This window comes from Eulemur rufifrons, chromosome 9 (assembly GCF_041146395.1).
Source record: "Eulemur rufifrons isolate Redbay chromosome 9, OSU_ERuf_1, whole genome shotgun sequence".
Taxonomy (NCBI): domain Eukaryota; kingdom Metazoa; phylum Chordata; class Mammalia; order Primates; family Lemuridae; genus Eulemur; species Eulemur rufifrons.
Genome location: NC_090991.1, coordinates 17531593 through 17557316, shown reverse-complemented (window position 1 = coordinate 17557316; position 25724 = coordinate 17531593). Strand labels below are relative to the sequence as shown.

Below are 25724 nucleotides of genomic sequence, written 5' to 3'. Positions count from 1 at the left end.
AATAGTACCTTACAGTTATCTAATTCCCATTTCTTTCATTGCTAGTGGGACTGGGCACACTTCCATGTGACGATTTATTGTCTGCTTTTCCTTGTGTGTAAACTGTTCATCTCCTCTGACATCTTATCAAGAGAAATCTGGGGGCTGACTTTATGTATTTATATCAAGCCTTTACATACTTAAATAGTACATTTTTCTCGGTTATGCCTGCGATTTTTTACTCTAGGGGAGCTGTCCAATTGTTGAGAGGTGGGTGGCATGGAGTTGAGATGACTTCTAGACTTTGGAGTGATATTTTTTTCAGAAGGGAAAAGAGCCAGTTGGGTGGCACCCCCTCTCTGGGCTCCTAGTTTTCCAAGAACAGAAAGGCTGGGCTGAGAGGACAGCCAGTTGCCAAGGCCACTCTGGGGGATTATTTGTGGAAGGAGAAGCGTTGCCCGGGGGCCTCTGCAGGCCACCGTGCTGGGGCTGTCATCTCCCCATAGTCATCTGGGCTTCCCGGACCAGATTTTCTCCTACTCACAGTATGGCCATGAGAGAAACAGCAAATACTGACATCAGAATCATCACTGCAAGTCTGACCAATCCTCAGGACAGCACAGTGGTTAAAGCAATGGGTTCTGGTGCGGACAGACCTGGGTTCACAGCCTGGGGTCTCTGCATGCCAGGTGTGTGGCTCTGGGCAAGATATAACCTCTCTAAGCCTCCATGTCTTTGGCTGTTATTGCTGTGTGAAAAACCACCCCAAAGCCTAGTGACTGAAAACAACCACCATCTTATTGTATTTCACAATTTTGTGGGTCAGGAATTCAGATGGGGCTTGACTGGGTGGTTCTGCTGTGTCATGTGGCATCAACTGGGTCACTCAGTGGTATTTTGCTGGTGGCTAGGCTGGGCTGGAGGGTCCAAGATGGCTTCACTTCCTCCCCTCCTTTTTTTTTTTTTTTTTTTTTTGTTGTTGTTGAGACAGAGTCTCTCTCCATCACCCTGGGTAGAGCAGTGGCGTCATTGTAGCTCACTGCAACCTCCAACTCCTGGGCTCAAGCGATCCTCCTGCCTCAGCCTACCAAAGTGCTAGGATTACAGGAGTGAGCCACTGCACCCAGCCTTTTTCTTAAAAAGGAGCCCCAAACTGTGTAAGAATCAGGTTGTACAGATCCTGGCTCTGTCCCCGGCGCTGGTCACAATACTTATTCAGCACACTGCCTGGCACAGAGGCGCACTCAGCACCAGGCACTGTAGGTGCTAGGCTGGTGCCTGGTCCCCGCTGTGTCTGAGGAGAGGGCTCCTTCTCTCATTCTGTCCTTCCCGTTTTTTCAGGATCATTTCTTCTTTTACGTTCTTCAAAATGAAAGTAAAACATGCTGAGGATAATTTCATAATCACAAAACTGCCCTTGCAATGGGCCCTGCCTGTACCCCCTGACATCACCACCCGCCAGGGAGGCGGGTCTAACCCTGGGCATCGTGCCAAGTTCTTAGCTGGGCCCTCGAGAATCTCTAAAGGAAATCAGGCTGAAGAGGGGGAAGCCAGCAGGGGGAGGCAGTATTCCTGGTGCCCAGCTTGGTCTAGGAGCCATTGAAATTCCAGGGCCGAAGTCCTGAGACAAAGATCATAATGAGACAGGAAGGTGGCAAAGGAAGGAGCCCATTTGCATGACAATAATTGAGCCAAGAATAGAAAGCTAGAGGGATACAAGGGTGAGGCTGGCAGCTGAGCTGGGCTAAACCTCACAAATCAGACTACCCAGCTCTGCTCTGCAGGGGAAGGGAGGCTGAGCCCTGTGCCAGGCTCGTGGGGAGGGCTGGAGAGGGGAGAGGGGTGTGGCCCCGGGGGATTGTGGGAATGCTGGCCACGCTGGACTTTGCCTTCCTCTTACTTCAGCTGGGAGTCACTTTTGCCTGCCTTCTGCTTCGTAGAAGCAGATCGTAGGCCCGACCAAGTGAGCACCATGGCTGCTCAGAAAGATCTCTACGACGCCATTGTGATCGGGGCAGGCATCCAGGGCTGCTTCACTGCATACCACCTGGCCAAACACAGGAAGAAGGTCCTCCTGCTGGAGCAGGTACTGTGTCTCTTCTGCACTCCTGGCCGTAAGGACTGTTCCTGTCCTCTGCAGGAGAGGGGTTTCCAGAGCCAGCAGGCCATGGGGCAAGGCCAAAGGGCCTGAATCACCCCAAATTCTGGGCAATTTGTAGCTTGGCTGCCTGGTGTCTTTCATGACAATTCCAAGAGAATTTCACCATCCCTTAGACCCACATCGGGTTTCTAGGCACATTCCTCCTTTCACCGCTTCCCAGGTCTTGCCCTTGACCAAGAAGTGTCCCAGGCCCTGTTCTCTTCCTTTTTGCCACCTTGTCTCTTCTGTGTCCACATGGTTGATCCAGACCAGAAAAATAATCAGTTCTGTTCCGGGTAGCCTGAAGTAAAGATAATTTTGCCTAGAGGCAAAGGTTGACTTAGCGGCCTAAAAGGTAGGATTCTCCTCTGCATAGTCCTGGCCTCGCGCCCCACAACCCAGCAGAAGCTTCTGTTTTTCCTGCCTCCTCTGGACAATAGCAGCCTCTTTGTTTGATAGACAGGAAGTAAGACTTGGGTCTCGTGTTTCTTTAAAGGAAAAGCGATGCCATGCAGTGCCGTCTGCACATGCCCGTGGCCCTGTGTCTCTGCAGGGTCCTTCCAAGGCCAGGTCCACCGCTCCCGTCAAGGGTTTCTGCTACAGGAGGCCCTCCCTTCCCATTCTGCCGACTGCTGTCCAGGCTAGTTATGGTTTACTCTTCTTGGTTAAGAGCTGGAGTAGTTAGAAACCTTCTTCATTTCTCTATCGGTTTTATCAAAGCCCAAGGAATCCCTGGTTCATCCTCTCAGGAGACTGTCCATCTTTTTCTGGTTCCCTTAGCCTGAGTGATCTGAAGCCACAGAAAATAAAGTCAGCATCAGTTTCTTTGTTCATAAAATGAAGAGACTAGACTAGAATGATCTAGAATATTCTTTCTTATTATTTTTTTTTTTTTAAAGACAGAGTCTTGCTCTGTTGCCTGGGCTAAAATGCAGTGGTGTCATCATAGCTCACTGCAGCCTCAAACTCCCGGGCTCAAGCAATCCTCCTGCCTCAGCCTCCCAAGTAGCTGGGACCACAGGCGTGCACCACAATGCTCAGCTAATTTTTTAAATATATATTTTGTAGAGACAGGGGTCTCTCTATATAGCTCAGGCAGGTCTTGAGCTCCTGGCCTCAAGTGATCCTCCCATCTTGGCCTCCCAAAATGCTAAGATTATAGGCATGAGCCACTGCACCTGGCCCTCAAATATGTTTTATGTTTCAACGGGGAGAGAGAGAGGGAGTGCATCCAAAGTGGGGGCCATGGCTTATGCAGAGGCAGAGTGGTAGGAAATGCAAGATAGTCTGGGGTCAGTGAGAAGACTGGTTCTCGGGGAGCAGAAGACTCCCTAACCCCGACCCCGGGAAGCAGGAGGAAAGGCTGGAGACTAGACTAGAGTCTTCTCTGTGAATCAAAGTGGGGTGAGATTGCAGCAGAATGGTTGCAAATTAGCTAACAAAGGGACTTCTGGATGTGAGTGATGTTAACAAAAAGGAAGCCTAAGTTAGTGCTACTGAAGAACTTCTATCTTGATTGCCAAGTCAGTAAATTGGTCATCAAGGGGAATTTGGAAAGATTGTATGGAAATATTTAAAAGATAAGAGGCTCCTGGTTGACAGCACGCAATGAGATGACAGTGTAAGGGGCAGTGGCTTCCCTTGTCTCTCTTGTTCTCCGCTTCCAGTTCTTTCTACCACACTCCCGAGGGAGCTCCCATGGACAGAGCCGGATAATCCGAAAGGCGTACGTGGAAGACTTTTACACCCGGATGATGGATGAGTGCTATCAGATATGGGCCCAGCTGGAGCAGGAGGCTGGAACCCCACTGCACAGGTAGGCTGGGGGAGGAACCCCTGGAATCATGGCGCCCCGCACCTGGAGGTGCTTCTAGTGTGTCAGGTGGCAGTGCCACGAACACTGGAAACGCAATGGGAGGGACACAAGGTCTAGAGGAGTGCCGGATGCACAGAAGCTGTCATTCTGCTCACTGTCATGATGGTCACCGCACAGGTCCAGCTGGCTCCTGCTGGGCTCTGAGTTCCGGGACTGGGTTCAGACCGCGTGACCAAGGCTAGCCGAGGCCGTGTTGGCAAAACTGCTGGAGAGGCACAGAGCTGGGCAGGCTGCGAGGATGTGCTGGAGGTTGTACCTGTGCCTCTGTGGAGCCCTGTGAGACTTAGCGCAGGGGTTGAGATCGAGGACGCAGCTGCTGTTTGGATTCTTTATATTCCTACCAGTATCAGAACTGTTCATACTAGGTCCTCACCCCCATACTGACCCTATAAGTGCATTTCATTCTCTCTGAATTCCTTCTCCTGTAGGAACCGGCTGAAGCGCTTGCCAGGGAGCGAGCCTGCACCTCTCTCTGTTGCCTCCACAGCTCTAACACTTAAGACCCCTCCCTCGCTGACCCTTCAAACACTCACGGGAAGGCCAGTGACCTGTGATGCAATGGGGACTTTAACCATCCTGCCTCCCCTCCCACCTCCTCCGTGACTCTTATCTGAACTTCCCACAAACCCTGGCTCTACCTACCCTACAGGGTGGCAGTTATTGTAATGGACAGGAACCAAGAGGTTACTGTTCTGTTGCAGAAACACCATTAACTTAAGAACAAAGTGAAATCCATTATGCAAATACAGCCAGGGCAGCTAATTACAGATTTATTCAGAGGCAGCTAATGCACCCAGCACCCAAATAAAGGAACATGTCTTGCTGGGGGGTGGCCTGGCAAAGGGACCCTTCTCTGTCAGCTGCCTGTGAATACTGCTGAGTATCTTGTACTAAAAGAATTGCCCCAGGCCTTGAAGGGCACACTGCTTCCCAGCAGACAAGGAGGCAACTGATGATATTAGGAGAGGATCTGGAATCTCTCAGAGGGAAGCCGATCCTGAAGTCAGACAGGCTTGGGTTTGACTTTGTGCTCTACCCCAGTACCAGCTGTGTGATCTTGGAAAAGTTGCTTTACCTCTCTGTGCCTCACTTTTTCTCCCAGGGCTCTGTGAGGATTAAATGAGACTTTTGTAAAATACTTGGCGCAGAGCCTAGGAACAGTCAATAAGTGGCAATCCCTTCCACCTGTTCAGGGTTGGCCACAGGCTGATTCCACTGAGCAATGGAGGGAGGAGGCAGGAGGAGAGAGAGGGGCTGGAACAACCGCGGACATCAAGGCTGCAGGAGGGAGGGAAAGGGGCCCCTGTGTAGGAGATTCTCAGGGGCTCACAATCTTCCTCTGTGGCAGGAGGACCGGAATCTAGAAGGACTTTGGAACTAGTCAGGCGTGGCTGTAAGTCTCAGCTCTGATGCACTTGGTGTGGTTTGGAGTGAGCAGTGTCACCTCTGGGAGACTCAGTTTTCTTGTCTGCAAAGTAGGGGTAGTAGTACCCATTTCACGGGCCTATTGTGAGGAGATGTAGTGAGCTCAGAACTACATGGAAAATCCTCCTCCTCCTCCTCACCACATATTTAGGGCTAACGGTAAGAAACTAGGGGCCCAGGTGCAGTGGCTCATGCTTGTAATCCAGCACTTTGGGAGGCCAAGGCAAGAGGATGGCTTGAGGCCAGGAGTTTGAAACCAGCCTGGCAACATCAAGAGACGCTGTCTCTACAAAAAATTTAAAAAATTAGCTAGGCATGGTGGTGCACACCTGTGGTCCCAGCTACTCGGGAGGCTGAGGCAGGAGGATCACTAGAGCCCAGGAGTTTGAGGTTATACAGCAAGCTATGATAATGCCACTGCTCTCCAGCCTGGGTGACAGAGTGACACCTTGTCTCTAAAAAGAGAAAAAAAGAAACTAGGGGCTTGTCTAAGTACTTCATATATATAACTCATTTAAGTCTCCCCGCAACCTTATGAGAAGGTTGCTACTGAGTAGTCAGGGTCTTAAGCCATTAATGTAAATCACAGAATTACTATACTCTTAATCTAGAACGGGAGTTGGCAAACTTCTTCTGTAAGTGGCTACATAGTAAGTATTTTAAGCTTCGCAGGCCGTGAAGTCTCTGTTACAACTATTCAACTCTGCCATGATAGCGTGAAAGCAAGACGTAAATAAATGAACCTAGATGTGTTCCAAAGAAACTTTATTTATGGACAATGAAATTTGGATTTCATATAATTTTCATGTGTCAGAAAATATTATTTTTCTTTCGATTTTTAAAAAATCAACCCTTTAAAAATTTAAAAACCGTCTTGGCTCATGAGCCAGACAGAAACAGGCAGAAGGCCAGATTTGGGCCCCGGGTCATAGTTTGCTGGCCCCTGGTCTAGAAGATACCCAAACCTGGTTCCCTGGTCCATTCCCGTCTCCAAATAAATTCCTGCCTAAATCCTCCCATGTCAAAAGACTGCTAGCGTTCATTGGAAGACAGGGAAGTATCACAGCCCCTCTTATTTATTTATTTATTTATTTTTTTGAGACAGAGTCTCTCTCTGATGCCCAGGCTAGAGTGAGTGCCGTGGCGTCAGCCTAGCTCACAGGAACCTCAAACTCCTGAGCTCAAGGGATCCTCCTGTCTCAGCCTCCCGAGTAGCTGGGACTACAGGCATGCACCACCATGCCCGGCTAATTTTTTCTATATATATTTTTAGCTGTCCATATAATTTCTTTCTATTTTTTAGTAGAGATGGGGTCTCGCTCTTGCTCAGGCTGGTCTCGAACTCCTGAGCTCAAACGATCCGGCCACCTCGGCCTCCCAGAGTGCTAGGATTACAGGCGTGAGCCACCGCGCCCAGCCACACAGCCCCTCTTAAAAGACCATTCCGATGCCTCAAAGCTCCAGTTATGAAAAATGAAAAGTAATATGAACGTGCCTTAAAAATCTTTAAAGTACTATAGAGTGCTAAGTATTATTATTATTGTTATTATTATCCTATTATTAACAAGTCCTTTCTTATGGCTAACCTGATTTACTCAGGCACATTAATTTATTTGGTTCTTTTACTTTGCGGGGACACAGAACAGATACGTCCCATTCTCGGAATGGTATCTGAATATACCTCTACCTTCGGGCTAAAAGCCATTCCACCTCCTTTAGCTTTGACTCCTGATTCTGATTTCTTAAATGATTCATCATCTTTGTGGTCCTTACGTCTCTCCAGGTTCTTCTAGAAGAACCAGCACCATCCCATAACTGGTAGATAGAAACATACTTAATGCTATTTGATGATGATTAGGAAAAAAACCAAAAACCTTAGGAGTATTAGTAGGTAGTTAAGGTGGCTGTCCAGTGCTTTTTATGTGGCTGCTTCCTATGACAGTGGCACACTAACCATGGGTGGGTTCAGGATATTTGCATATATTCTGGGAACAGACAAAGCCACATGTGTCAGATCACAAGGTCTGAATCTTTTGTTGTGATGTGTACAGCCAGGACGCCAACACCAACAGCAAACCCCAGCTCTGCGGACCGTTTCTTTTCCTGCCCCGCCTTCTCCCTTTGAGTCCCACTATCTAGCTCCTGACCCGGGCTGCCCCTGCTTAGCTGACAATATCAGACAAGATCACAGCCGTAGGCAGTACAGCTGCTGGCAGAACCTGGTGGCCCCTTCCGCAGCTGCTGCTTCTTTTGTCTGCGAAGTGTCTGCCTTGTCAGCCACATTCCCTCCCTGGAGCAGTCTTTGTTAACCAATTCCACCTCGGCCCACTGAGCGGAAGATGAAACGCAAAGAGCTCCTCCAAAACCAACAAAGACAGCAGCCATTACCAAGTCCCCGTGCGAGCCCCTTCCTCAATGTGACTCTGAGAGCTGGCTTGCCTGGCACTTTGAACCCAGAGAGGGGAAAGCTGGAGAGGTTTTCAGAATAGATTCAGGGTGAGCTGTCTCCCCGTCCCGTTCCTCCCCACCCCCATCTTGCACCCTATCCTGCTGCAGTGGCTGGGGGACTTCCCTGATCGCCAACTCCCTACATCACACCTGAGGCATTGGTCGGGCCACAGGGGAGTCAACAAGGGCCTTGGGAGCAATCTTCAATCACCTCTTCCTAGGGCTGGATCAAACTAGCGCTGGGAGGAAGGCACGGTTCATACCAGTTGCTCTGGAATCAGCAGATGGGCATCCTGGGCGTTGGGAGCTACACTCTTTTCCGGGGTTCCTTGCAACCCCAGCGCTGGCTTCCGGCCCTTCTTTCCAGCTAGTCCCAACCAGCGAGTCCCTACTCATTTTTCCCCCTTCAGGTGCCCTTGTCTCTTCTCACCCTTCTCCTTCCCAAAGTTTGTAGCCCAGGTCTGAGCAGAAAAAGAGGAAGGGGAGGCCCAGAGCCCAGGGATGAGAAATTAATGCAGAATAAGCAGTCTATTTATTGGTATCTAGAAAAAGCCATTAAGAAAATAAGCACTTAAATGATTTTCAATCTGCCCATGGAAGTCATCTATCTTCATCCTGGGGGGAAAAGACCCGGTCTCCAATCCTGGTTTTGATTGACTGATTTCCAATTCTCTACGCATCTCCCATAGGAGCCTCTCACCTATCTCCCGTAATGACAGGCCTTTGCATTTCTAGGCAGTGTTTTACATTTATTTCCGATTTGCTCATAATGGTCAAAAATCTCTCTCCAATCCAAGGCATTTCTCCAGCAGTGCACGGTTTCCCTCAGGCCAAATAGCTCAGCTGTGATCCACGGAAAATGAGAATTTCCCAAACACATCTTCGGACCAGGGGAGGGTCCGGCATCACGAATTCAGATGGAAAATTTCCCACTGTTAGATCAATATCTGGGCTAAGAAATAAATGCCACGGGGGCAGAGAGCTGGAGCAAAATGATTACAATCGGCACAATTACATTCACCGGCGGAATCAGCTCGCTGATTACTCCCAGGGATGGGGAGCTCCCGCTTCATCCACCGCAGGACGACTTGGGAATTAGAACATCACTCAGCATTTCATAATTCGACAGATTTGCTCGTTGTCTTGGCATGAGTTCATTTTTCTCATGCAGCACCTTCCTGTAAGAAGAGTTCTTAATTCAAGGAAAGAAGGAAGGAAGGAAGGAAGGAAGGGAGAAAGGAAGAACAGGAGGAAGGAAGGAGGGGAGCAGAGAAGGAAGGGTGGAAAAGGGAAAGTAAATCTCGGCGTATATGAGAGGCCAAGGCTGGTGTGTGGCAGGCAGAGCTGGAATTACGCTGCTCTGGAATTTCCGGGCCAGGGATTTGACATTACGTTGGCTGAGATGAGGTGTGAGCCACCTCTTTTTCCGAATCCTACTCAGCCAGGTCCCCATCTGGGTAAAAAAGGGCTCAAGAACAGACACCTGGATGACTTTATAACTATCTTGTTGACTACGAAGTTTGCCAGGCAAGTTTTCATTACCTGAGAACCAATCCGAAGTCCGTTTGGGGGCCAGAGAAAAAAGCCACCTCCTCCTGGCGAGTGGGGATTTCGACAGCATCCCTCCTCTGCTGAGCTTGGAAGAGGCGGCGCGCTCGGCGCGCTCGCTGCTATCTCGCCGGTGGTGAACGCTGGGGAGGCGGGGGCCGTGGCGAATGGATTGGGCACGCTGCGCGGCTCTGTGTACTGACACCCGCCCCAGGGCCCACTGCGTCCCTACCCCCTCCCAATCTTCTCTTTAATCCCCCCAACCAGATAATGTGGGATTTGGAAGCATGTAATATCCATGAGACTCCATTATAGGCTATTACGAGCTTTATACGCGGTACCTGGGGGACGTACCAGGCTGCTGCTGGTCAGTGCGGCTGCTGGGACGTGCAGGGACCACAGGAATGGTCCCAAGGGCCAGAGTGGCCCTTCTATTGTTTAGATCTCCTCCCCCCAAAAGGGAGCTCTGGTCTCTTGTGACAAAGATGCAGGCAGCATGAAACAGAAACTGCCTTTGCTCCCTTAGGGACTAAGAGACATAGTGGGAGGTACAGGGAGAAACAGAATCACAGAATCACTGAATTTATTGCTGGAGCCCTAAGAGACCATCCACTAGTGCTTCTGCATGAGGGCGCCATTGACATTCGGGGTGGAATCTTCTCGAACACTGGGGGTTCAGCATCCCTGGCTCCCGCCCACTAAATGTGAGTGGCACCCCCAGACAGGGTGACAACTACAAAAATGGCCCATGCTGTTTCCACTCGTCCCTGGGTGGGTGGGGGGTACCACCCTGGTGTGGAACCATCAACAGTCCAACAGGCATGTGTTATAGCAGAGGAGTCTGGGCCCTGAGAGGTAGGTAACCAGGTCAAGGTCACACCAAGGTGATGCCAGGACTAGAAGCAGAGCCAGATCTCCCAATTTAGGACCCTTTCCACAAAACGGGCAGCCTCCGGGAAGGAGAATAAAACATCTTAAGAAGAGGGAAAGGGGAGGGGAATGGGGCAGAGGGTGGTGTTGGGGAGGAGGGTGACATTATTCGAAATAGTGAGTGGGGTCAGGGGAAAGAGGAGGGGATGAAATCTTATTAAAGCGACTTTGAAGGTGTGGAAGATGAAAGAGGACTTAGGCTGTCTGCTTTCAAGGACAGGCTGGATGCTGAGGAAGGAGGATAGGGGACAAACCAACAAACAGTGACAGCTAGGGAATTCAGCTCGAGAATACTGGGGCTCTTATGACCGGGTCTAGATGACATCTCCTGTCCTCTGATGGCAAGGCCATGACTCCCCCGATGCCCAGGCCTGGACCTGGACCCCGATCCTTGCTGAAGAAGGAGAGCGAATGGCCCAGGGCTTTGACACGTACCTTCACCTAGGTGCCTTTATTTGTTTTTTACAGGCAGACTGGACTGCTATTACTGGGGATGAAGGAGAATCCAGAACTACAGACAATCCAGGCCACTCTGTCTAGGCAGATGATAGAACACCAGTACCTCTCATCTGAGGAAACGAAGCAACGTTTCCCAAATATTCAGTTGCCCAGGGGAGAAGTGGGGATCCTGGACGGGTCTGGAGGAGTTCTCTACGCAGACAAGGCCCTCAGAGCCCTCCAGGTGACGTCACACAGCATCAGGGCAACACAGCTCCCCGCTCTGGGCATCCCGGGCCCCAGCCGGCCAGCCCCGGCACCCCTCCGATGAGGGCCTCTGCCCGGCTGCCTTCAGTCTTGACCTGTAGGGCAGGGCCTTGTCCATACGGGGGAGGAGCCTAGACTCTGCACTCTCTTCTCTGCCCTAAGCGAAGGGCTCTCTGTCCACCAGGGTGAACAGCCACCAGTGTGCCTTTCCCTGTCCCGCCCTTTCAGGATGCAGTGCGGCAGCTGGGAGGTGATGTGCGTGATGGAGAAAAGGTGACGGAGATAAAACCAGGGCTGCCGGTTGTGGTGAAAACCACCTCCGGGATCTACCAAGCCAAGAGCCTGATCATCACAGCGGGTCCTTGGACCAACCGGCTCCTCCGTCCTCTGGGAATCGAGCTACCTCTCCAGGTAAGAGGATTTGGCAGCCCGAGAGTTGGTGCTTAAGGGAAGCAGTCTTGGAGCCAGAAGGAGTGGAGTGTGAGTCCTGGATCTGCCACTTGCAAGTGGACGACCTTGGGCAAATTAGTTCATCTCACTGAGCCTCAGTTTTGTCACCTGTGATGTGGGGGAGTAATAGCTACCTCCTGGGGCTGTCGGGGAATTAAATTACATGATGTATTTAAGTCCTTAGGAGACGGGGCCGTATAGCAGCACTCAGTAACTATGAGGTATTGTTGACTCCCGGATAGAGGGAGAAAGAGGGGTGGGGTGCAGCTGTGGGGGGAAACTGTGAACGGGGAAGAGACAGAGGTTCAGAGGTCTCTGTGGAGGAAATGACACGAGAAGTGGGCGAAACAAGGCGGAGTTCAGCGGGGCTATGCACGCTCCTGTTAAATGGCCACAGGGCCGCAGAAGAAACTGCTGTCGCTGCTGTAGAGTTCCTTGGCTTTCTCCTTCCCCTTCCTTCCCCTTCCTTTCCCTGCCTCAAGACCCTGCGGATCAACGTGTGTTACTGGCAAGAGAAGGTTCCCGGGAGTTACGGTGCATCCCAGGCCTTTCCATGCTTCCTGGGCCTGGACCAAGCCCCCCACCACATCTACGGGCTGCCCTCGGGAGAGTACCCGGGACTGATGAAGGTGAGGTGCCTGTGCAGATTTGGGGCAGCTGCTCTAACTTCCCCTTCCACAGGGGCAGCAGCGGAGCCTACTTCGCCGCTGCTATTTGCAAGGAAAGACCCTCAGCTGCCCCAGGCCCAGCAAAGGGAGCCCTTCCTTTGCAAACGCGGGGTGGGTGCAGGGACCGACAGCCAGGCAACCTCAGGTGGCTCCCAGCAGCCTCTGCCAGGCTGGGGGAAGCTGGAATGATGGATGGGGCTGTCCTGTGCACAAGCCTGCCACTTGGTCGTGGGTGTGCGTGGAGGGCCGGACCCTCGCTGCTCATGTCACTCTGATTGGGAGACAGGCCTGCTATCACCACGGCAACCGTGCAGACCCCGATGAGCGGGACTGCCCCGCAGCACGCTCAGACAGCCAAGACGTCCAATTCCTGTGCCGCTTTGTCAAAAATCATTTACCTGGCCTGAAGCCCGAGCCTGCCGTCATGGAGTACTGCATGTACACGGTAAGGGTCGGGGCAGCCTCGCCGGGCCTCTCACGGCTCGAGAAAGGGGAGGAGACAGACAGACCCTGCACTGGCCGGGCCGACTCTGTTTGACCCCTGACGTAGTCTGTGACTTTAAACAAATGAGTGAATAATTTCTGTGGGTTGGTTCGCCTCTACCAGAGAGAGGCCTGTTAGGGATTATTCATAATCTTTTTCATTAGGAAACTAGGCTTATGCCTGGCAGTCCTTCACTGTGTTTCCCAGAAGTGCTCTAAAAATTATTTTGGCAAGATCCTCTAGTTGAGCAGGCCTTGGGGATAAAGAGAAGAGACAGATGTCACCAGGGCCTGAGGCATCTTGGCTAAAGTTAGTTTACAGAGATTAACTGAGCACCTACTGTGTTCATAGCTCTGGATGAGAAGAGAGGCAGATGGACAAATGAGAAAGACTGGCACACCCAGAGGGGGCCTGGCACGCAGAAAGCATGCCTGTGCCCCACTCCCATTCTTTCTGGAAAGAAACCGGGCTCAGGTCCTGCCCAACAGAGCCTGCAGTTCCTCCCTCTATCCTCAAAGGACGAAAGTGTGATTGTTTCTTTCTAGAACACCCCTGATAAGCACTTCATTCTCGATCGTCACCCAAAGTATGACAACATTATCATTGGCGCTGGATTCTCTGGTAAGCCCGGGCTGGGGGAAATGGGGTGCCTTAAAGCTGACCTACCTCAGTGCCAGGCAAAATGGTATTTTCCACACTCTTAGCTGCCCAGATAAGTACTGGACCCTGGACGTAGCGTGTATAAGGAGGCTGGGAAGTCAGAGAAGGGGTGCTCACGGTGGGAGGCAACTTCTGGCTTTGGGACATGACCAAGAGGAGAGTCAGCCCTGTCCCAGTAAGCAGGAGACTTTTGGAGAGCTCAGCCTCTCTCTCCGAGGGTGACAATCTACTTGCTTGACAATCCACTCTTCTTTTCCTAGGGCATGGATTCAAGCTGGCCCCTGTTGTGGGGAAGATCCTGTATGAATTAAGCATGAAACTAACACCATCTTATGACTTGACACCTTTTCGAATCAGCCGCTTCCCTGGCCTGGGCAAAGCTCATCTTTGAGCCCCGGCCAGCAGCCTCCCCTCTGTGCCCAGGAGCCCCTGCTGCAGGAGACGCCTCAGATGCAGGAAGTGGCCCTGAGACGTCATCCTTTTCTGCCTCTCTTGAATCCCCCATACACCCCGGATGGTCGAGTCGACCTTCTTTCCCCGGCCAGCTCCCTAATCCCAACTACTTTTGTGCTTGCGAAAGGTCAATCAGATATTCTATAATCACAGAGTAGCAAGGACCTTTGGGATGGATGTTTCAATATGGAAGGGCACAAGGACTGGCTCAGGAGACCAAAGCAGTTGTTAAAATTCTCTTTGCTGGGATATTTGATGAACTTGAAATGGATTTGACTAAATCTGCCCAGGAGAGGCGGAACAAGATGGTCTCTTATAGGTCACTATTGCCCTTGGAGTTCCTTTTTCCACAATTAGAGCCACCCTCCCTCACAAATGCCCATAAAATTTTTGGCTGATCTTAGATGCACAATAAATATGGGTCGAAAGAGATTTGTTGAACAAACAAACAACGACATTTCAAGTCCATGGTGGGCTTTCTTTTCCATGTGAACTTCTCTCTCACAGGCTCTAATTGTCTACATTAGCACCACAGAATCCATTAACCCAGGAACCCTTGGAGTCTTGATCCCCTCGAGGCACTGCACCCCCTTTCTCTGGGTGTTTTGCCTCCCCCTCATCCTCTCTCTGGTTCTGCAAGGATGCTCAGCCCCCGGTCTCTCATTAAGGTGTATTGTCAGGTCTTTATGAAGATGGAGCTGTTATACCAGAAAGAAGGAGAGAGACACACTCGCTCAGAAACCCTGTTCAATGTTTGAATGTTAAATGTGCCATTTTATTATCATTAGGATTGCTCCCACTTAATGAAACAGCATTAGCACCGCGGCGGCTGGCCTCCTTGCACTAATTGCTTTGGAAGGGAACAGACTCATAACCACCCCAGGGTGGGTGGAGGGGTGAGGGCTGTAACAGGCACTCAAGCAGGTTCGACCCCAGAGGACAGGAGTTAAAATGCTCTGGGCAGAGAAAGACCGAGGCTGGGTGGGGTGGAGACGATGGGAGGAGTCACCGAGCGGTGAAGGAAGACTAGGCAAGGGGAATGAGAGTAAAGTATTCCCAAAGGAAATACAGCGCAGAGGAAATTACTCTTCAACTGCCTGAGTCCTCAAGGGCCTAGGCCTGTGTATGAGCACTGATTTCTCCAGCGAGTTGTAAAAGCCAGCGAGCCTGTCGACTCTGTGCCAAGTCTGCTGTTTGGGTGATCTCAGACAGTTCCCCTAGCCTCAGCCTCTGTAAAATGGAAATAGTAATACTGACCAACTCTACAGAGCTGTGTGGGGTTCAGATAACATTATTCACTTAGTCATTGAACACACAAACATTTATGGAGCCTCTACTGTGTGCCAGGCACTGTGCTAGGCCCTGTGGATGTATCAGTGAACAAAACAGATCAAAATCTCTGTTCTAGGCCGCATGTGGTGGCTCACGCCTGTAATCCTAGCACTCTGGGAGACTGAGGTGGGAGGATCACTTGAGCTCAGAAGTTCGAGACCAGCTTGAGCAAGAGCAAGACCCCGTCTCTACTAAAAATAGAAAAATTAGCCTGGCGTCATGGCCCATACCTGTAGTCCCAGCTACTCAGCAGGCAGAGGCAAGAGGATTGCTTGAGCTCCGGAGTTTGAGGTTGCAGTGAGCTACGATGACATCATTGCATTCTACCTAGGGCGACGGAGCGAGATTGTCTCGGAAAAAAAAAAAAAAAAATCTATGTTCTAAAACAGTATGGTGGCTCCTCAAAAAAGTAAAAATAGAATCCCCATATGATCCAGCAATTCCATTTCTGGGTATATACCCGGAAGAATTGAAAACAGGGTCTAGAAGAGATATTCATATACCGATATTCACAGCAGCATTATTCACAATAGCCAAAAGGTAGGAACAAGCGAGGTGTCCATCCGTGAATGAATAGATAAACAAAATGTGATATGTACACACAATGGATTATTATTCAGCCTTAAAAAGGAAGGGAATTCTGACCCATACTACAACATGGATGAACCTTGAGGACATTATGCTAAGCGAAACAAGCCAGTCACAAAGACCAACAGTATGATTCCGCATATATGAGGTATCGAGAGTCGTCAAATGCAAGAGATAGAAAGTAAAATGGTGGTTGCCAGGGGCTGGGAAGAAGAGGACATGGGGGTGTGTCCATGGGGATAGGGTTTAAGTTTTGCAAGATGAAAGTTCTGCAGATTGGTTGCACAACAATGTGAATGTACTTAATGCCACTGAACTATACACTTAAAAATGCTTAAGATGGTAAATTTTATGTGTAGCTACCACAATTTTTAAAAATCCCTGTTCTTACAGAGCTTACGGTCCAGTGGGGAGAAGACACATGAGGAATACATGTAAATAAAATCTGTCTTATCTCAGAAAGTGATGAGTGCAGGGTGACGGGGAGGTGACAGGGAGTGCCGGAGGAGGGTCTGCCCTTTCAGAGGGCAGATATTTGGATGCACGTGAAAGACTGTTATGAGCCGTAAAGCAGGGTATTGTGTTATCACTGAGGGGGAGAGAAAAACGAGGTACAAAGAGGGACCCGTGTAAGATCCCACCAGATTCCAAGCCGGCAGAGCTGTGGAGAAAGGATGTTAGGAATGTCCCCTCGGCCACACAGCTGCCCACAGTTCCCTCTGCCTTCTCTTGGTGCCACCGCCCCCTCCCCCAGCCAGCTGCAGCTCCCCTTCCAAAATATCCAGCCTTATTCAGCTTGTTAGTGACAACTAAAGGAAGACCAGTGTCTCGAGGAAGCTGAGAAAGGACGAATGGGCGATGCCATCAAGGCCTGCCTGAGCTGGCTGAGGCCTTGTGCTCCCAGGAAAGAGCAGAAGGCAGGGGTATGAGTGGGGGAGGGGGCGTGGGGGAGGGGTGGCTCCGGCGAAGAAAGGAGAGAGAGGAGGAACTGAGTGGGAAGGGACTGGCAACGTGCAGACAAGGACCTCCTGGGATGCTGTGCACCCCAAAGCCATAGGAAATGGGCCCAGAATGCCCAAGTGGGAGGAAGCGAACATTCCTTAGTTGGGGCGGGGTGGGATCGTAGAGGAGAAGAGGTCGGAGGACAACTTGAGGGTTTCGGTCATACTGAAGGATTTGCCAAAATAAACATGCCAGTATCGGCTGCTTCCCTTCCGCCTGAGCGTGGCCAGGCGTCCCCTTTCAGGCGGACCCAGCATCTTCGAGATGGAAGAAAATCAAAATCAATGGGGCAGGCAGTTAGAGACCTCGGGAAGGGCAGCTGGGGTCTGCACAGGCTGCAGGGCAGAGATAAGGGCACTGACGAGGAAGAGGCCGGCCTGGTTGCCAACCAGACTGAGGAAAGCGGAGGCAGCTGAAAATAGCCCGGGGGCGGGGAGGGAGGAGAGCCGGCCAGGAGAGGAGGGAGAGCAGCGCAATCGATGCCATCGCGACTCTGACCCAATTTTTCATCTCTCAGCCTCGCCAAAAAATGGGAGGAAGGAGGGAAAGACTCAAGAGTCCGGGGAAAGGAATTTGAATCCTAAGAGCTAGGCGATCGCGGGGTAAGCATCAGTAATCACGGTGGGGAAATGGGGAGACCTGTACTGCGTTAGTACCATTCAACCCACGCCAGAGGCTGGTATCCGAAGGCAGGTGTAAGAGCTTGAGCAATGTGGGTATAACCTGGAAGGAGGGTCAAGTATCTAGAAGGGTAAAAGGCAACAAGGATGAGTCAGTCTGGAGACAGTAGGCTGGAAAGGGACTCGGTGCCTGCATTTGACTCCTCAAAGGAGTGATTCAACAGTGTGGTTATTTCAGTGGTGGGCTTTCAGCGCAGCAAGAGGGATAAAGTTAGCCTTCAGCAAATCCATCCCAGTAAGTAGATTTGGGAGATATTAAAACATGTAGATGGCACACTTGTGGTATTCTATCCTTGAAAACTTACAAAATGAGAAGTCCCTCTATGTGGGCCTGTAGAGCTTGCCTGGAGGCCAGGGCTTCCCTGCACAGTCTCTGGAAGGCCGCTGGCTGGAGAGGGGACCTAGGATTTTTAGTACCCTGCTGGTAGGGTCTGAAATGGGGATCTGGGCACAGGCCTATGACAGGGCTAATGCAAGCCCCCACCCGGGTGGGGGTAGGGGGAGGCACAAGGTGGGGTGGATCTGTCAGCCCCAGGAGAGGCAGCAGGGACAAGGGGCAGGGTTCTAACATGCAGGACCCAGTGGCATTTACATAACTTTGAATAATGAATAAGCCCAGCTCTGGGGTTCCTAGTCAGCGCTGCTCATCTGCATCTTTATTAAGCTTTATAAATGACTCAGCTCCCTACCCTTTCCCCGCCCCTGCCCAGCCTGCCCTAAGCATCAGGGTAGTTGACTGCTCATTACTTTAGACTAGATTTGTTTCACCAACATTCAGTGAGGCATGGAGTGGGGGACACGGGAGGGAGGAACGGATCCCAAAGGCAAGTGGAGTGGAGGGGTGGGGCCAGGAGACAGAGCAGCTGTGAGCAGAGGCAGACAGCTAGGGATGTGGGCTTCATTCTCTAAAATGCTCCTGGGGCCAACATCTTAAGGAGAGAAAGGTTTCTTAGATTCCCCCAAATGCGCTGGGTTCAAGTCCCACTCAAATCGCCAGTTTTCCTCACATCTGCTGCCGAGCCCCCAGCAGGCCCCGCTGGGTTCCAGCGAGGCTCTAGCCACTTGAGCAGCCAAATGAGTACAGCCCCCGGGGAAGTTCGCACTTTTTCCTGAGGCAGGAATTTTGCTATTTTCACGGAAAAAAAAATCATCTATGCTTGCAAGGCAAGAACAAGCACCAGGCATATTAGGGGAGAAAGAAATAGGAAGAGGTACACATGGGATAGGAATTTGTAGGGACAAGGAGTGCTGTGTCCACCTTGAAGGAGGGGCCTCAGCTTGTCCAAGCAGGCACGTTAGTGCCACCGCTCTGAGAGCTGTCAGGTCTGCTGGCCAGAGACAGGGGGGAGGATTTCACGGCCTGAGTGTGGAGGAGTTGGCAGGGAACTGGTGGGGGGAAAGGTAGAGCATTTTCCAACCCTGGCTGCACATTAAAACCACCTGGGGAGCTTTCAGAACGCTGGCGCTTGGGCCCCACCCAAGACCAATTAAGTCAGGATCCCTGAAGGAGTAGGCGCCCTGGGCACAGTGTTTTTAGAACATCGCTTCAATTTTGTATGGATCCTGGTTTAAACAAACCAACTTTAAAATATATAGAATAAGAAGTGTATAAAAATATAGAATAAAATAAAATCAGGGAGATTTAAACATTGCTTGGGTATTTGATATTAAGGAATTATTAAGACCGGGTGCGGTGGCTCACACCTGTAATCCTAGCACTCTGGGAGGCCGAGGCAGGTGGATCGCTCGAGGTCAGGAGTTCGAGACCAGCCTGAGCAAGAGTGAGACTCCGTCTCTACTAAAAATATAAAGAAATTAGCCAAACAACTAAAAATAGAAAAAATTAGCTGGGCATGGTGGCACATGCCTGTAGTCCCAGCTACTCGGGAGGCTGAGGCAGAAGGATTGCTTAAGCCCAGGAGTTTGAGGTTGCTGTGAGCTAGGCTAACGCCAGGGCACTCTAGCCTGGGCAACAGAGCGAGACTCTTTGTCTCCAAAAAAAAAAAAAGGAATTATCGATCATATTTTAGTTGTGATAAGAGTACTGTGATTATATTTTTTTAAAGAAGCATTTTCTTTGCTTTGAGGGATAGACACTAAAGTGTTTCCTGATGAAATTACATCATTTCTGGGGCCAGTTTCAAAAAATCCAGTGAAGGGAATGGGGAGGCGGGAAGGGGTGCCAGCAAGCAAGATTCACTGTTGAGAACCGAGGAAGCGGCTTGAGGGGTAAACAGGTTCATTCATTAGACTGTTCTTTTTACATCATGTTACCAACCAAATGGCCAGGGGGGAGAACCACAGAGCCTGCTGCTTAGGACAGGGGCCACTGCGGGACCTCTGTGAGCAGAACTAGTTTCTTGAACAGGTTTGCAAGACCCTAAATAATTGGGGAGGGTCCTCCAATGTCCTGAGTCCCCAGGCAGCACAGCAGGGGACACCTGCTGTGGGAAAAATGACTGGCAGTTAGAGATGCAAGTCGGGGGCCGAAGGGCTCCGCATGCCCATATGCCCACACAGCCTCTGGGGACTCAGAGCCCCATGCTCTGTGCACTTGGCCTGGCCGCTGGACCGAGGGAACCCCCTGCATGAGGCACCCAACACAAGCCATCAGCCCCCCTCCTCTCCCTCCCCGCCCTCTCCAGGCTGGCTCCACAGGGACTGGACCCTTATCTCAGCTGGCACCCCCACTGTCCCTCACCATTGTTTCCCTGCTCTGTCACTCCCCTGACAGGCTCATCTGACTCTCCCAGGGAACATCAGCCCAGCTGACTCCATCAGGGAACAGAGGAGGCTGAACACGAGTCTAGGGTATCATGGGCACCCAGGCACCCACCGACAGAGCCAGGGAGAGAAGGCTCCAGTGGCTGCCGCCAGGGCCCTCTGAGCTGCCGAGAGATCCCCGGTAGCTTCATCCTATTTGCATATCACACCTTTAATGAACACATCCAAATGGATCCCAAATTCTCAGGTCTCTACTGTCCCAGACTGGTTGCATCTTCTCGCCCTCGGCCCACCCACGGATCAACCAGTCCCCTGTTTTCCGCGTGCTCTGGAGAAGTGATTTCCCGCCCCGCAGAGGCAGACGCCCCGGCCCCGCTGCAGAACTCAGCCCCGTGCCCCACCCAGCCCCGCCCGGGGCACCACCAGCTCGGGCCTCCTGCTCAGACTGAGGCTCTATCTGTCTTCCTCGCTCCATTACCTTCCCCGATGGCCTCTAGGGGCTGGGGAGGGGAGAGAGTTGGAGAGGGTCCGTTTAAGAGATTTTTTGGAATCTGTGCCTGCGCATCACCCGCTGCCATGAGTTATTTCAGCGCCGATGTTTGTCTCGAGCTGATTATTCCAGCCCGAGAACAGGTGGAGCAGCCTGCGGTGGCTTATTCGTCAGCCAAGGCCATCTGTTCCCAACAAGCTGAGATTTGTAGCTGATTTCTACTGTGGAGCAAGGAGTGGGGGCGGGGCGGGAGATGGTGCTCACACCCACGCCCCAGGGGACTTACTCCTCCCAGACCTTCCCGGATGCAGAAGCCCCAGGCTTCCCCTTCTACTATGGATAGCTCATGTTCTCATTTTCGCAGGGAAACTCACTGGTCACTTGACTCAGCGACGAGACTTCTTTAAGGGGCTAAACCTTCTCAGATGGAATCCAGAATTAGAAGCACAAATCTATCAGCCAGGCACGGAGTCTGGCCATTGAGCCGTGTCCGCCCCCCTCCCTTCTTTAAAAAAAGAAAATCTATCACTATGTCACGAACTTCCTAAATGACCTTCTCAACTCTTGGCTTCTCCTCATCCCAACTCCACCACCAGTCTCCAGCAGCAGGAACATCTTCACCTAACCCAGTCGCCTGCAGGGCTCCAGGCTGCAGGGGAGGGCTTGCTCTAAATGCTCTTCTCTCCCCCGCCCTGCTCCTCTCCCCTAAATACCCCATTCAAGTTCCACCCTCCAATCTGTTCCTCTTCCAGCTTCCACTCTCAGCCATGCCAAGAGATACCTGCTGCTTTAAGAATGGCTTTCCCTGAGCAAGGGATCTAAGCAGTTTCTAAGCAGCTTTGCCACATGGTTCACCCCCCAGGGCTATGATTTCTATATATGAAAAGCCGGAAAAGAAGCTACTCTTATAGTCACGTTAATATGACAATTTGAGGCCTTCTTTGGTGTTGGTACACACATCTGTACTGACTTTTTTTTTTTTTTTTCTTGAGACAGGGTCTGTTGTCCAGGCTAGAGTGCAGTTGCGTCATCATAGCTCACATCAACCTCATACTCCTGGGCTCAAGCAATCCTCCTGCCTCAGCCTTCGGAGTAGCTGGGACTGCAGGAGGGCACCACCACGCCAGGCTAATTTTTTTTTTTTTTTTTTTTTGTAGAGACAGGGTCTTGCTATTGCCCGGACTGGTCTTGAACTCCTGACCTCAAGTGATCCTCCTGCCTCGGCCTCCCAAAGTGCTGGGATTATAGGGGTGAGCCACTACGCCTAGCCTGGCCTGATTAAAAAAAAAAAAAAAAAAAAAAAATTGTGTGAAAACTTGATATTAAAAGCACAAATACTTCATCTATAACCCCACGTCTCCAAATAAAACCATAGTTTTCAGAGGTTCCTTCTAATATTTATTTATTGATCTGTGTTTTCACATCTGCCTGTAACCTTAAGAACCCATTAATAGAGTTGTAAGACTGCCTCACTTTCTAGTTGGTTCTCTAGGCTTTTGCCAGTTCCTGGGAGCAGAAGCTCTTTTTCTACTATTAAATCCTGCCCAGTGGCTGAGTGTGTGGTCCACCAGAAAGAACAGCCCCCATAAATGAGTTCTGGGAGCCACAAAGGCAGGCCATGCGACCTGTGCTTACAGTGCAGAACCTTCCAGGGAGTGCCATTCACCAGGGTCACCCTTGCTCTCCACAGGACAGTAATCTGCTGGGGGCCAGAAGCAGCCCTCAAGCAAAGGTGCCAACCTGCAATTGATGCCAGGCCCCCAGGGTTACGATGAGCCATGAGACCTTTTTCATCACATACAATTTTATATTTGCCGGGCTACCGGTCTCTAACCTGTCTTTCAAAGACCTAGCATTTCTGAAGCTATGGCTGCATCTTTCCCATACCTCCATCTTATTTTTTTTTTTTTGACCTTTTTTTTTTAATTCTCCACTTTCAAATTCCTTAGTGTTCTCTCTTCCCCAAATCCATTTGCTTCTTTTCCTAATCTAATCAGATCATAGATATGGCCCAAAACATATAAAAATTTATTAAAATGTGGAAACTCTTTGACTCTTAAGCCACCTCAAATATAATTTGCCTGGATGGTGTCAAAACTTAATATCCTTTTTGAGTTTTTCTTTTTTTTTTGGTAAAACTGTCGTAGCCGACTTTTGATATCTACAGCAAATTCTATCTGCACATATAAGTATTCCACTGGGAGATTTGTGTCACTGACTTCAATCGCAAAGCACACATTCTTTCTGGAATCTCCCTTATGTATATGACCCATCACTGGGGTTTACACTACAGAAGACTCAATTTCTCTGTAAAATTCCTTCTGAGCAAATCTAGCATCCTTGGTAACTCCAGAATGGCTATTGCTCTGGAAATGTCTCCTCCCAGATAGAATCGCAGAGAATGGTCTAGATTGCTCTGTTGTACTGTAATGAAATTAGACTGAAGTGAATATAGCTTAAAATATGCATCCTGGGCTATGTGGAACTGTTATTCATATTGTTGGCACAGTGGGAGTAAAGTGCAAATGTGGTAATGTGTGGGGGCTGTTCTGAAAATTGTAAAGAGCGACACAAATGTGAGGTAGGTATTTTTCTCCCAAATTGCCAAGAAGTGTTTCCTTCCTAAGGCCAAGGCTTGGTGAATACCAAGCATGCAGCGATTTGAGATGAGGACAGCAATGCTTCCCTCTCCCAGCCTCTCCGTTCTCTGGCAAGGCCAGAACAGTCCCCAAGCGCCTGGCCAGCTGCTGGAACCAAGGTGAGGACCCTGCTTGGCAAGATGACGTCATTTCTCAGCCTCAGTTTCCTTAAGAGGACAATGACACTTTACACAGTTGTGATGGAGGTTAAATGAGATTTTGTAGGCAAAGTGCTCAACAAGTAGGAACTATTATTGGTCTTATCACCCTCCTCCTCATCGCACAGATCTCGACTGGCAGGCAGGGAGGGACCCCCTCAGCCCCAGTCATTGGTCCTCTGAGCTAAGGCTGAGGACTTCCAAGAGCTCTTAAAAGGGCGGGAAATAGCATTTCTGGGTTGCTGAGAGAGTAGCCGGGTCCTCATGCCTCTGCAACGCCAGTAAGTTCACCCCCAGCAGCTGCTTAAAAACCCATGGACAGAGCTAACCTTTCTCTTTTAAGGGGCGTGGCCTATGGGAAATGCGGGAAGAATTCCCAGGGCGGGGGCGGGGGGGCGGAGTTGGGGGTGGGGGTGGGGGTGGGGGTGGGAGGGGCGGAATCATAGGCCAGGGCGCCCCAAAGCCCCGGACATGTAAATGAGATATGAATATGCTAATGACCCCTCGGTTTCCCAGTGAATGGCGGGGCACCTGCCTGGACTGGCAGAGCGGAAGCAAGGAGAGGAAATGAAACTGGACGCTGAGGCTCAACTGGTCGGCTGGACGGAAACTAACCCCAGACAGACCACGGGCGGGAAGACAATGTTCCTCCCCCAGCACCAGGATCTCGCAGCCCCGCTGGCGCTGCCGGCACGTTGGTCCCTCTGGTTCCTCACGGGGGCGATGAAGGGGTGGGCATAGGAGATTCTGTTGGCTGCAGTGAGGAGCTCTGAATTTGGGAGCCAAAAGGTTCTTGCCAGCAATGCCACCTTAGGCTCCAGAGGTTAAGACCCTTCTCCAAGGTCGCAGTGATAGCAGCAAAATAAGCGCTCAGTTTAGCAGGTTTTGTCTACTTTTGCTTCGTGTTCACTACTGCACGTGGGCACCACTCTAGAGGTGAAAAGGCAGCAGCCCCAAATGTGGCAGAGCTTGGCCCATTGCCAAGCGTGTCCCAGACTGCCCACCAGGCTGCAGGTTTTAGAAAATATGTGCTAGGGGAAGATGAAAGGAGCTGGAGTGAATGCCAGTAGCAGTAGCAGGCAAGGACAAATTATCATAGACTTGTCTGGAATGCGTTGCTATATAAAAGGTGATGAAGTGTTCCAGCTTCCCTGAGAACCAACTCGGAGGAAATGAATGGGGGACAGAAAGGATTAGGGTTAGATTTAAGGCAGCACTTTCTCCCAGGGATTATTACGGAGCCCTTTATTCAGTGACCAAGGAAGGCTGTGGACTCACCCCTCCCTTCCACTTCTGAGGCCTTTGTGAATCCATCTCCCTCCAGTCCCACACGGCCTCCTTGGAGGACAAGAATGAATGGGATGACTTTGAAAAGTCCCCACCGTTCAGGTAGGAGATCCTTTCCCTGCATGGGTCTCCTGGGCTCTTTGCTGAGGGTGAGGACAGCAGTCACTCTGGCTCCAGGGCCCTGGGGGGAGAAACAGCAGTCATGGCATCTCTTGCAACACGCTCCCTGCCAAATTGATTCAAATTGGCTTGGATATGAACATATGATTAAAGGAGCGGCGCGATTCATTTATCAGGAGAGATTAAAGAGCAGCATCTGCGAAGCCTAGCTGGGGGACAATTAAGGAGCAAATCGCTAAGTGTCTGTGCCACCAGGCACGGGGGCGGGGGACGGGGGAAAGGACAACTGGGATAATCTGCCAAGGGGACACAAGGACAAAAGGAGGCAGTTCGGGGGTCACTGCCTGCTGCTGTAGTCTCTGGGCACAGACTGGGCACCATGGGGAGTGCCACAGGACTTTGGTTCTCTCTTATTCAGGAGTTGAAGCAATCCTGAGGGTCTGTGATTAGACAGGAGGATCTAGCGAGCTGGCTTTGAGCCTGGCATAGGGACAGGTTTGCTTTCTGTTTTGCAAGATCACATACATCTTAAGGACCAGAGCTGTACAGGGGAGGGCAGGAGCTTACAGAGCTTTCAAGGTACACCCAGAATGAAGACAATTGATGGCCCTGAAGACTCCTGGACTCCTCTGGGGTTAGTGCCAAGGGAATCGTCTCCTTCCCAGCCTAGAGCCCACCACCTTGGCCAAGCGGCTTTGCTGAAACTTGGAGAAGCATCTCAGGCAATGTCCGCTGGCTTCCCCAGACAGCCTGTGACATGCTCTACCACCAGTCTTTCCCTGCCTCAGGACCTTGGCTTAATCTCTTTTTCCCCAGCATGCCTATCCCAGCAAGACCTACCTGCGGAAGCCCTATCTTCAAGCTGGCTCAAAAATTCCAGCTCCTTTTAATAGCCTCTCCAGCCCCCTGCCTCAAAGAGAGTGTTTCCTTCCATAATG

The 25724-nt window shown here is 50.8% G+C and overlaps 1 protein-coding gene across 1 annotated transcript; it reads left to right on the top strand.

Annotated features, from left to right (window-relative positions):
• Window positions 1-1890: 1890 nt before the first annotated feature.
• Window positions 1891-13764, top strand: PIPOX (pipecolic acid and sarcosine oxidase). The gene is made up of 8 exons (XM_069482214.1): window positions 1891-2065; window positions 3787-3935; window positions 10815-11028; window positions 11280-11462; window positions 11984-12130; window positions 12456-12614; window positions 13199-13274; window positions 13574-13764. Exons 1-8 carry the CDS (start codon window positions 1952-1954, stop codon window positions 13702-13704), a joined length of 1173 nt encoding a protein of 390 aa, XP_069338315.1. The 5' UTR covers window positions 1891-1951; the 3' UTR covers window positions 13705-13764.
• The last annotated feature ends 11960 nt before the right edge of the window (window positions 13765-25724 follow it).